Source organism: Heliangelus exortis, chromosome 18 (genome assembly GCF_036169615.1).
Source record: "Heliangelus exortis chromosome 18, bHelExo1.hap1, whole genome shotgun sequence".
In the NCBI taxonomy this organism is placed as follows: domain Eukaryota; kingdom Metazoa; phylum Chordata; class Aves; order Apodiformes; family Trochilidae; genus Heliangelus; species Heliangelus exortis.
This window is the reverse complement of record NC_092439.1, coordinates 4,488,392-4,500,788: the sequence shown is the minus strand read 5'-3', so window position 1 is coordinate 4,500,788 and position 12,397 is coordinate 4,488,392. Positions and strand designations below refer to the sequence as shown.

At 37.1% G+C, this 12,397-nt stretch overlaps 1 protein-coding gene across 4 annotated transcripts in view; it reads right to left on the bottom strand.

Moving 5' to 3' along the window:
- Positions 1-12,397, bottom strand: part of GAS2 (growth arrest specific 2) — a 63,443-nt gene that overhangs the window by 25,508 nt on the left and 25,538 nt on the right. For all 4 annotated transcript variants that reach the window (XM_071762647.1, XM_071762648.1, XM_071762649.1 and 1 more), the window contains exons 4-6: positions 10,338-10,479; positions 4,319-4,382; positions 1,186-1,330 (exon numbers count right to left, since the gene is read on the bottom strand). In XM_071762647.1, the coding sequence (XP_071618748.1) occupies positions 1,186-1,330; positions 4,319-4,382; positions 10,338-10,479 (351 nt within the window). The remainder of the gene's footprint in view (positions 1-1,185; positions 1,331-4,318; positions 4,383-10,337; positions 10,480-12,397) is intronic.

The following is a 12,397-nucleotide window of genomic DNA, read 5'->3' as shown; positions in this document are numbered from 1 at the left end:
GATCCTGCTATTGAGGCTCCCATTACCTTCCTATCCCAAAGGACACAGCAGTATTATTGAGCAGAATTTGGAAATCCAATAAGGAAGCAGTAGGAAGAATTATATCCCATTTTATTCTGTGTCTGGACTATATGAGCACTGCTGCTATTTTATGGTGTAAGTGTCTGGGGCAGTGCAGGTCAGGAATCTGGCTGGATTAATTCCATTCTGTTTCTCTCCCTAGTGCTTCCTAAATTAAAGGAGGTGGTTTGAGACAACCTTCATACTCTCTATTCTGTTCCTCCAAGATCTGCAATCACCACACTCCTTCTACACATCACTGTTCTTTCTCAAATCTGCTGAAACACAAGTGATTCTGCAAAGTTAAGGAAGAAATAAAAAGCATAACAAATGTTTAATGTATTTGTTTGCATTAAATAGTACCAAGTTTTCCAATAAAATGAATGAACATTATATTCCATCTGCTCTTTCTAACAAAAAAGTGGCACATGGATTTTTCAAGAAGTGCTTTGTAACTCCCAGGTGGCAGATCTACCTTGTAATATATCAGTTACTATAGTAACTGCTTCTTTTTATAGAATATATTTGCACTTTTCAATTTAACCTCTTCATGGCCTCAAAATGTGTCCTTTTCATCTGATTCCAGCTGTTTCAAATGAACCCTTCTAGGGCTTGCAGCAGCAGAGAAATAAGCACTACTGTCCAGTGCTAAGAGTTTAATGAAATTCAAAGCACAATACTTCCTTTCTAACAATGAGGGAAAAAATGTTTGGATTTTTAGCACGTGAGAAACATACAGAACAGCAGCACAAAAAAATTAGGCTGAGATATCTTAGAAGTGTTTGTTATCATTCTGTACAAGTCAGCAGGAGCCAATCTCCAAGCCCTGACTCGGACCTTTCTCAGACAAAACACTAAGTGGGAGTTGATGAATAAGTGATCAGAGAAAGAAAACGAAATAATAGGCAGGGAACTTGGCTCTCAGCACAAACTGCAGATCTCCTACACAGTGCAACATTTTTTCAGGCTCAAATAATTGTGGTCAAAAAAAAATTAGCTCTCTCTGTTTGCAAATTTCTAACATTTTCATTTCATTTCATTTCATTTCAACCTCGGGTTTCTGTGTCCTTTGCAAGTGCATACCAGAAAGGGTCATATAGGAAGAAGCTTCCTCCCAGAACTTACAGCATCATCCAACAGCTTCCCTGTGCTCTTTTTCCCAGGAGACTTTGTTGGTGATGGTGATGGAGATGGAAGGGGGGCTGAAAGTGTTTCCTCTTGTTCAATCTCTTTTTCCAGCTTTATTAGTCCAGGAGGCTCCACCCCAAACCTTTTGGAATCATGCAAACATATTATTAATTCTTATAAAGTATTTCATATTTGCAAGCTAAATGGTGGAATCTATAATTTCTGTATTGCAGTACTGTGCAATAAATAATACATTGCTATCTGCATTAATGAACAAGTAAAAATGGATCCATCATTAATGCCATCATTCCAAATTAATACAAAGAATTAATTTAAATGGCATCCCTCAGTTGATCAAATTTGTATGAAATACAGTTTTTCTTCACCTTATGTGTCTGATAACATGTATGTTACTGGTTAAATAATTTATAAACAGCACCAGGCCTCAAAAGTTGCTATATCATGTAGAACAAGTTGATTTGCTTATTTCCCCCCCATTTTTTTTCCCTTTCCTCTTTACCCCCCAGCAACAATCCTTTCAAATTACTTGACAACTTAGATGTTCTGTAAGTTCTTTTCAAGGAAATGGAGATGAAAAACCATTAGGGGTTACCTTGGTCTCTACTATTGCACTGAATTTATAGGTAAATAAACCAAGACATGGCCAGTATTTGGCCAGTATTTTTCACAAGTGGCTAGTGTTTTCTCTAATGAGTTTTTGACAGCTTCAGATCACTGTTTACAGTGGTGAGACACTGGTAGCTTCATGAAGCAAAATACATGCAGCACTGGCATGAAGCATCTCAAACAGAGCACTTGGAGAGTATATTATGAACATCTAATCTAAATACCATACAAGTGTGGTTCAAAGTTAAAAGTGTACAGAGAAAGGGCACAAGAGCTTATACAGTCTTTTGTATTTTTAAAATAACTTTTAATTTAGTCACACTACTGCCTAGCAGAATTAATATTAAGAAAACTAAGAATCAAACCTGTGCTTGTATTGGCTTCTGACTTGTGCAGTCTGCCTAATGAGAACTCAGCCAACACTGAACCCCACACTCACATCCAATCCATTTGCTTCCTGTCTGTCTGCAGATGCTGACAGGCTGTAAATCATGACATTCCCACTGGGCTCTAAGCCTACACCTGCACGCAGCCTTACTCATCAAATAAAACCCTTCCACTCCAAGAAATAGTCCTTCTTTGCTTCTACTGCTTTTAATAATCTCCAACTTTTGTCACTGTGACAGACTTTTCAAGTTCCCTTTAAATTTCCAGTATTCTGAATTCTTTTGGTGGTGTGTTGGAAAATAAAACAGAAGACCAAACAAATGTACACACTTTCCCCCCCACATACTGTATCAACCTGATGCAAAGTTGCTGAAAAGCTGAAATGGTAAAAACCACATCTTTCCTGGGAGGGGTAGAGGTGCAAATTCTTGTCTGGAAGGTATGCTGAGAATTTCCTTTTCTGCTCTTTTCTAGCCTGCTTTTTCATAACTACAAATGAAGCAGCACTGGACTGTAACATGATCTCTAATATGGTTCTTACAGCACCACTTCCCATTTTTACCAAGGAAAAATTGAATACAATAGCAGGAGGCTCTTGAAATTGCTCACCAGTCATTTCAAAAGACCTGCCAGGACTGTTTAATCTCCCCAGTAATAACAAACTTCATTTTTCTACAAGCAAGCTAATTGAGCTGTTTTCTATCATATAATCTCTTTACACATACACACCAACTGCACATACACATCTTTTAGTTACTTTTCCCATGAAGTCCTGATTATGAAGATTACACAGTGGTCAGTTCTGTTCTCAGATCACCTTAGTGTAAATCTCTGCCTTTAAAATCCTTGGCAGAATGTTTGACCTCTGCAACCCACAGCAACAGCCCCACTGCCCTGTCAATGCTCAGTTTCATCCCATAGGACATTTCTCTTCCATGAATGTTCCCACTCCACTCTCATGATTTCTGCTGGTGCACACAAGGGCTCGTTTTAGCTACTGAAATTTCTCAGATGACCTGAAAAATTTGTTTTCAGAAACAACTGAAATCCAGGGTAGCTTATCAGGCTATTCTATTTTTGCTAGTACCTGGCTTTAAGCTGTCACTCTTTGAGCCAAGTGATGACAGCAGTTTTTCACTCACTGTGTAATCCATACATCCAGTCCATCTCTGTCTAATTTGTTTAAAAGGATTCTGTGAGAGAATATGCTAAAAGCACTGCTAAACTACAGGTAAATTATCACCTGTCTCCCCTTATCCACTGAGTATCTCTTGAATCAGTTTGAGTTTAGCAGAACAGAGCTGAATTCTACCTCTGCCACAAACAATTCCCATTCCCACTCACTCATGTCTCAATCCCAAGACAGTTTTAATTAAAACAGACCCAGGCTGACTTGTGGGAGTTATAGAGCCTCAAGACTAACAATAATATAGCTGAGCAAAGTGTGGCAGGAGCCAGCTCCTTCTGATGAATAAGGCTCTTTGAATGAATCTTCCTGCTTCAAAAAGAGAAAAGTAAGAAGATACTCAGTGTCTCCTTCTCTTTTCATCCTTTAAAAATATACTAAGGCAGCCTTTCAAAGGTCTTCGTGGATCCTGTTGAGAAAAGCAGACCCTTAAAACTGTCAACAGACCTAATCTGCTTTATAAAGCAACCATACATCACACTTCTCTCCTGCTTTAAGCAGCACCACAACAATGTCAGTTTAATGGGCTCTTTCCTGTGCTTAGTGGAAGCAACTGCCTATTCTTCTCTATTTAGGTCTTCTCTATTTATTCTTCTCATATTTAGGTTATCTGAAGATCACTTTATTAAAGTGAATTTTTATAGAAGGATCTGACAGATGGAGGACAGCTCGAAGTTTTATTTAGAAAAACTTCTCAACTTCCAACAAATGGATAGCCACCAAATACCTTCATTGATGTACAGCCAGAGATTTTGCTGTATTTAACAAGCACCCACAAGATATTCTTGAGTGACATCAAGACAAGCAGACTCCTTGAAACTAATGAGTACAAAAGTTAGATAGAAATGTGCTTATTTAGTAAGTTTCTCAAATAGCCACTGCTGTCAAGAATGTAAATATTTCTTCATTCTTTAAATACTTTCACCCTACCTTGCTGCAATCCTTCCAAGCTCCAGCAAACAAAGGCACACTTCTCTTGGCTGCTTGTGGAGAACTGGAAAAGCAAAATTTAAATGGGAAACATTTATAAAGAAAATGGATTTTAAAGATCTAAGTGATGAATGGAACCTAATCATCCACATCTGTAACTCGACTCAGATAAAACTTGGTTTTCTTTGGCTTGCAGTAGAGTTTTACTGGAATAAAAAGGATAGGATTGAGGAGTGGTTCTCAGAGTGCAGATGATTTTAAGAAGTTCTCATTTAGGTATCCTTTAGTTCCTTTGAAAAAATCATCCTTACTCTAAATCACTGAATAATTAGTTGGGCTATTTGGTAACCTGCAAGCAGGTTGTAAGTATTTAAAAATAATCAAGAGCTCTTGCAGAACACTAAAATTTGTAGAATGTCAAAAATAAATCAATAACATTAAAATATCACTTTTCTTTCTACAAACTAAGAGAATTCCTATCCTTTAGGTCACCATTTTTCTTAGCCTATTTAAATTACAAAAATAATAAAATTGCATTGGAAAGGATACATCTTATATGAACTTTGGTCCTGAATTTTTTATAAGACATCTGTCTCTTAAAGTCAATCTGAAACTAGAAAACTTTTGAAAAAACCCAATGACACAAAAAACTTTTTTTCTGTAGACATATATATACACACACATGGAAGTTTTGGTGCCTGGATTCCACTCAAGACCTGGAGTTTTTAGTCTTCAGAAGCAGCTGTAACAAAGCATGATCTTATTAGGAAATACCAACATAACCCAAGATAATTTTAATTTTTTTTGTACCCATAATTCAGATAGGCAATATTCTGTATAGTACTAAAGCAATATATACAAGCAGAATCCAAAATCAACAGCAGAGGAAAGGCCTGTGGCTGTTCACATCATCTATTCCCCCAAAAGTCAAAAAAGTAGAAAGAAAAAAGAAAAAAGGAACTATAAGTACATTGTTATCTTTTTTCCAGGAATAATTATTGCTGTAAAATCCATGTTTTGCATAAAATTCAGGTTTTGGAAATTCCCACAATAAAGTAGCAAATCTGACTCAGCATAATCATAATCTAGACACAGCTCATGCATTTCATGTCAAACACCATGACACAGTGAAATCATTGTTAGAGGATGAAGTGCTGGGCAGGCAAAAACCAACCACAAAAACCCAAAGATCTGGCCATCTGATAAGAAGACAGTGTCACAGCACTTCTAACAAGAAAATGTGAGCATTCCTGAGGACTATACCAGCATGTTTTCTGTGACTTCAGAGACAAACAAATGTTATTTTGTATATTACAATACCCACTGGAAATATTTTAGAGTCTCAAATCAAAATTTTTATTTTTTTCCCAAAAGCTCAGCTGTTTAATGGGCTACCACCTCACAAGACGATGGTCAGGAGTTACACCAGAGAGACACAAGGCTGCATTTCTACACCCACCTTGGTCCCAAACATTCAGTATAACCTAGAGGGAGCAAATAAGGCCATTTAGAAACGTTTTAAGTGCCTTGACTTTTAAGTGCTTCTTTTTCGATACTTTTTGTCTGGTGCTATTCCTCAGTAACTGAAAGAATTCAATGTTTACAAATAGTTTCAAAAGGCTGCCTCTGAAACTTGCTGAAAGAGATTCCTTTACACCTTTTTCCATCTAGAGAACAGAAAGAGAAACTTTTTGTACACTGTCTTTCTTTGTTTTACTTATATAAATTGAGTTTGTTGATTCACTCTGAAGGGATTGGTTACCAGCTCAGGTTGAAATGTAACACCCCTGCCCAAGCCAGAACTGCATCTGCCATTTTCTGAATTACTGAAGTTACAATTGCATTTCAGAATTAGGCACTTTATCTTTTGACCCTACAATAGTCTTTGATTTTTAGTGTTTCTTTATCAATGTTTACTCTGTTAAACTCATCCCAAACACATCCTTGCTTCTGCATCTGTTATACTATGACATGGTGAAATCAAGCAGTAGTTTCCCCACACACTGTCTCTTGTTGAAGCCTCAAAACAATTAACATTTCAAACAGTTGATCTATGGATAGTACAGGATTAATCTAGAATGAACAGAGATCACCTAAACACTAATAATTTGCTGGAATTCAGTAATTTCAGATGCTAATTCAGTGGTAAAAAAGCAGTGACCAGAATGCTTCTATAGTCCTCAAAACAAGACTTATTCAACAATAGTATGAGTTGTTTAGTAAAATGCTGTGAAAAACAGGACAAAGCCTTATTCTGATGCAACTACATGTAAAATTTAATATGCTATCACAAGCTGTAAATATGTCAAGGAATTGCACTTCCACTTTGCAACATGAAATTAGATAACTAGAGTATTAGCTAAGAAAGTAATTTGTCCTGTGAGTAAAATATTTTAAAGGAATCAACATCTGAGTGTTGTTTTTCTAAACAAACAATTTCAAAACAGCCCACACTGGAATAGAAATCAGAGGTGTTTGTGTCTGTTATTTCCACCAAAACATTAGGTGTGTTTGTTTAGGATTATGTTCCTTAAACCCTATAATCTATAATTTGCATCAAAAGAAGTTCAGGTCCTATATTGTGTGTACACAGGCACAGTTACACAATATACAAGCACAAAACACTAACACAACATCACCCAACCACTCCCAAAACAAACACCACAGGTCAGCATGCTGGCACACTTTGTGGCAAACCCTTTTCTTGCCGAGTGAAGTCTTTATCACAGAAGAGATGCAGAATATTCGTTGGTTCCAAATCCTATAATCATCCAACAACACTACATTATCAACAAAGAGTTATTTACTCAAAGCATAACTTCACTTAACTAAATGAATGAGAAAATCTTACCATTCTTACTATTTGGCCAAGAAGAGTTTTCTTTGTATTGCACTATTCAGGCTCGAATTATTCAGGCAACATAATTACAAGTATCTCCATCAAGAATGCTTCTATAAACTGAATTACCATAGCTGTGTGGATCTGCTGCCCTAAAACCTATAAAGGGGAACTTACAAAATATACATATCATGGGAACAAAGGAGTCACAGGCAGTATTATTTTTCTTAGACTGAAAAGTTAGTGCATTATGTTCCAAGTCCAACATAAAAGACAAATTATGACCTCTGATATATCTTGGAATCACATTCAAAAACAGGATGTCTCAAGATCTGCCCAGATTATAAAAGTTTGGACTTCAGGTCATAGTTTTGAGATCAGCAAAGCCAACTCCTTCTTCCTTAAATACACAAACTATCAAAATAATAATTAAGAAAAGCAGGCTCAATTTGCTAATGAATACAGGGAGCATGCAGACTCTATCTTGCAGCATTCCTACAAACTGTGTTGCTGCATTTGCTACAGATACTGAAACTCAGCATCCACCTTTTCTTTGCAGAGGTTTTAACTCTGAGACTTCCCTGCCATGTCTCTGTGTTAAGATAACTGCAAAGGACAAAATATGTACAGATCACTACCAGTTGGCTCTGGCTGTACTACAAATCTTTACAGAAAACTGTATTTCCAATTTGTTTGTAGTTTACTACAAGTTGCCAGTACAATGTTTTTTAGACTTTTGAGCTCTGTACTGATCTCTTCCAAGGATCTTTAAAGTAACTCTATGGATTGGAAAGCAAAACCATATCTACCAGCATCATGAATGCCATTTTTTTCTTCTATTTATTTTGAACACAGATTTCAGTCCTGATTTTCTCACCCAAATCCAGCAAAGGTACTGAATAAATTATTAACTTCAAATAGTTAAGCTATTAAAATAATTAATTAATAAATCTTTATCAATAAAACAAGAAATCTTTAAAAATATTTTTCTAATGTTAGAATAGAAATTTACCAGAAAAAAAAGCCTCAGGAATGTCTTCTGTGAGACACTGGCATGAAGAAAATGTCACTATGTGCATTTAATTAAATAATACACCATTTACATACATAAGGTATGCATAATACAGTAAAAAAGGAAGATAAAAATCAAATCAATGAAGAACATTAACATAATAAGATAACTCAGTATAGAGAGAAAACAGTTTCTTTATCTCTAGCAATTTACACATCAATACAGTTTATTAGCCCTGGGTGGAAAAAAAACCAAACCAAAAACTAAAAAACATCATTAAAACCCGTTACCAGTGTAACCATCATTTCATCACAATCATTTACTTTCAAAATTACAGCAGACTTCCAACAAGTAGTGTGAATTTAGATGCCATTCACACACTTTTCTCCCTGCCTTGAACAGAACCTTTGCTGTCACTTACCTCTGCTGAATTTTTAGTTCCTGTGCAGTGACGAAGTGATTTGTGGGAGAGAGAGGAACATAAAAACTTTAGATTGGCAACTATGATTCATCAGCATTTCTAATGCACTAGAAAAACCTCAAATGAAATGAAAATGTGTAAGAGTTCTAAGTGAAACCAAGGGAGAATTGAAGCTTCTATTTTTATTTGGTTTAGAAATGGCGTGGTCACTAACCCTCTCTCAAGTTCAGAAAAATAGGTCAAAATCTTATAAAGTCCTAATCCTACTTCAAGCACCATAAATCTTTTCAAGGTGTGTATTCCATACACAGTAACACTCAGAAAAGAAAACAACAGAACCTAGTTTTCAATCAGTGAAGAATAATCAGTCACTAATCAAAGGCAATAACAGCCATAGTTGATTTCTGCACTGGGTATCTGGGCATATTCCAAGCAGGAATCATTTTTACATCCAGTCTCCAGGTGTGTTTGCACTCAGTGTTGTGCTGTGGCAGGCAAAGCAGCATCCTGTGTAAAAATTAACTTATCCAGGGGATGTTGGTATTTCAGCTATTCCAATCCCATCTTCAAGCAAGATCTGGTTTTTAACACTGCATGAGAAAATTCCCTATAAACATGCTCTAAATTAAGCAGTTAACCTATTAAGGGAACAATGGCTCAGTGTACCACAGCAGTACAAATTCTCAATTAATTTAAGCATTGGATTAACTGCAGGTTCTGCTTATCTAAGACACTGAAGGCCTGTGTCTCCTTCCTCCATGTCCAATAATAAATTAAAGTTGAGGCTTTAATTAACAAATTGTTCATAAGACATCCTCCTTACTATCTGTGACCTTTCTGATGCTATTTTTTTCCTGGGATTATAAATTAATACAATATAATTTAAAAAACCTCATAGGATAAATGAGCAGGCAAATGAAAAAAATTGCTCCAGAAATGGTTGGGCTAGAAGAGGGGACTAGATCAGTTGCAATGCAGATAAGAGCTTCAGCTGGGAAGCCAAAGACCTTTTGAGCACCAGAACAAAGAAGCCTCTTGATTCTGTACAGTGTGTTCATCTGTCTTCCACAGAGACTGAGCTGTCTATCATCACAGCTGAATTCAGATAGCAAACTAACATTTGACTCTCATCATTTAATGATATTTGGCTGAAACAAGCTCTCAACGTAACATTTATAAGGTTTACTTTGAAGAAAGAAGCTTTAAAATAATGAAGAATATGTACTATTAAACCAGTGATTTCCTATGCAGTTCAATTCTTTTGATGGAACACCCTGAAGCATCAGTGAAACAGCTGGAAAAAAAAAAAGCAGTATAGGATGCAGAGAAAACTTTCATGTTTTCTTGCCTCCTGAGCAATCCATTGAATCTGCACAAATGGCCAAATGTCTGCATGCACTTGAATCCCACTCTCCTGAACCAGAAAAGCACCATGTTATGCACCAAAGAGCATTCCATGGTCAAAAGAGCATGCATAGAGGGAAAAATTATATTTGTTGAAAGATATTGGTTTCATTTAAGCTCCTCTTAAAACTGACTTAAATGAACTTTAAGCAATGTGTGCTTTATTTTTTTCATGCTTCAGGTAAGAGGTGGATTTAACACCATCAGACACAGGCCAGATTTGGAGTCAGGGTCTAGTAAGAGAGGCATTCTTCTAATGCAAAACAAAAGTCTTTTTGGGTCTTTTAAGGCAAAACAAAAACATTATTTAGAATTACCAGCTACTGTATAAACAAATACATACCCAAACCCTCTGACTCAAACAGGCAGGTATCATCCACCCCTACATCTCTGCACCAGGATAAGAAGTTTGCTGTGTTGTCTCGTGCAAAAAAAGATCCTGAAGGAGCATTGGCTTTGCATGGAATCTTCCGTACTGGTAAGGTCTGCAAAACAGCAGCTTTCTGGTTAGCTACACAATATCTGCAAGCATAGTACTTCAGTATTCCAAAACTGTTGTGCAAGATTTGCATGGATGGGTGACTGCAGAGCCACCAACATATTTCCTTGTCCATTAAAAAACTCCAAACAAAGAAAAACAAGAAGTGAATTTATGATATAAAGTTGTCAACCAGAAAATCTTTCCAAAATCATCATATCATTGTCTGCATGATGTGAGATTCAGAGTTGAATCAGTACTAGCAATGTTTAACAATTAGCAACTACAATTTGGGGATTTAGTGTTTGGTGATTTAGTTTAGTGTTTAGGATTTAGTGATTTGAATCCAAAGAAGAAAAACAATTATAGAGATAGATTTCAAACTAGGACTGAAATTTTGAAAGATTAAACATGAATTAGTTTCAGATCTATGTTAGAAGAGAAGACTAAATGCCATAATCACCTCAGGACCATGACTGTAATCCCATTTAATAACATGGAAGCCCTCTATCTGCAACACAGAAATGTATCCTAGCAGCTATGAGGTCAGGGTCCAACACACAGCCAGGCTCTCACTGTACCAGAGTAGTTCTGGTTACATGATTTCAGTATCAGATGAGATTCTACTGATACAGCACATCAATATCTAAAGCTAACAGACTAATACCACAGCAAGCTTTAATTACCATACTTTTATAACTGAAGGGGAAAAGGAAAGAAAGGAGAGAAGTAAAGGCAGCTATTTACTAAATCCAAAATAAATAATAAAACCAACCAAACTAAAAAAACAACCCATAAGCTGAATTCTTTCAAGGAGCTCTAGATATGGAACAATCCTACAGATCACAGGTAGCTGTTAACCATTATTTTGAAACATTCTTCTGAGGGAGAGAGCTTTTCTTTTTTTTAGCACCAGACACATTTCTAGGCCAGCATCCTTTACACATAACACCAATTTCTTCAAAGAAACAGCAACTGTACCCTGAGACAAATTCTCATAATAATCTACAGACTGCTTCATGTGTTGAATTTCCTCTTGTGACTTACAGCTTTTGGGGAGATGTAAAGCAGCATCCGTCCACCTATTGCACCCCCATCCTTTCTCAGGAGATACTAATTGGACAGCTCTAATAGTATTAAAAGAGCTCACACTTCTCTTAAAAGGATCCAAAAAAATTCTCTGGCAGCCTGCTGAAGGAAAGCTCAACCAGTTCAGTCTGCATTCAGAGAAAAGCTGTCAAAAGAAGCCTTTTGTCTTGTTTATTTCCTACTGAAATCTTAGACAAAACATTGCAAAAAACCTTGAAGAAATTTCTTCTTAAAAAAAAAAATAAATAAATTCTACAGCCAAGGTCTAACCTGGCCTCATTTCCTTCAGTGCAGCAGAGGAAGGAGCAGCATGGGCAGGGATGTTCAGCAAATGGTGGCACGAGGCAAGATGGGAAAGAGGGAGCAGGGAGAGAAGGTAAACCAGGAGCCAGGGGTGACCCCCCCAGACTGGGTCACTGTCCTCACCAGCCATGGTGCTGCCCCACAGCACCTGAAGGGATCCCTGCCTGTAAAGGAAGAGCTCAGCACACCATCCTGTGACAGCAGGAGGCAACAAGACAGTTCTGTCTGTCCAGAAAGATAAATCACAAACAGCAGGAGGCAAGGATGGATGCCAAGCTACAGCAGAAGGGGGGCTCTGGCCACAAATTCCAGGCAGCAGGAAGCAAGGCTGGAGGTGGCAGGTCCCCAACATGGCTTAGGCAAGAAGAGGGATTGAGGTCAAAAGGAGCTCCTGGGCCATGGGCACAAAGTTTGGGGTCTCAGGTGAGGCTGGCCATGCCTGTTAGAGTATTTTCTTTCCCTCAAGTCCTGAGAGCAGTATTTCTCTAGGTTTTAATAATTCAGTATTTTACATCTATTGTACATGCAGCATA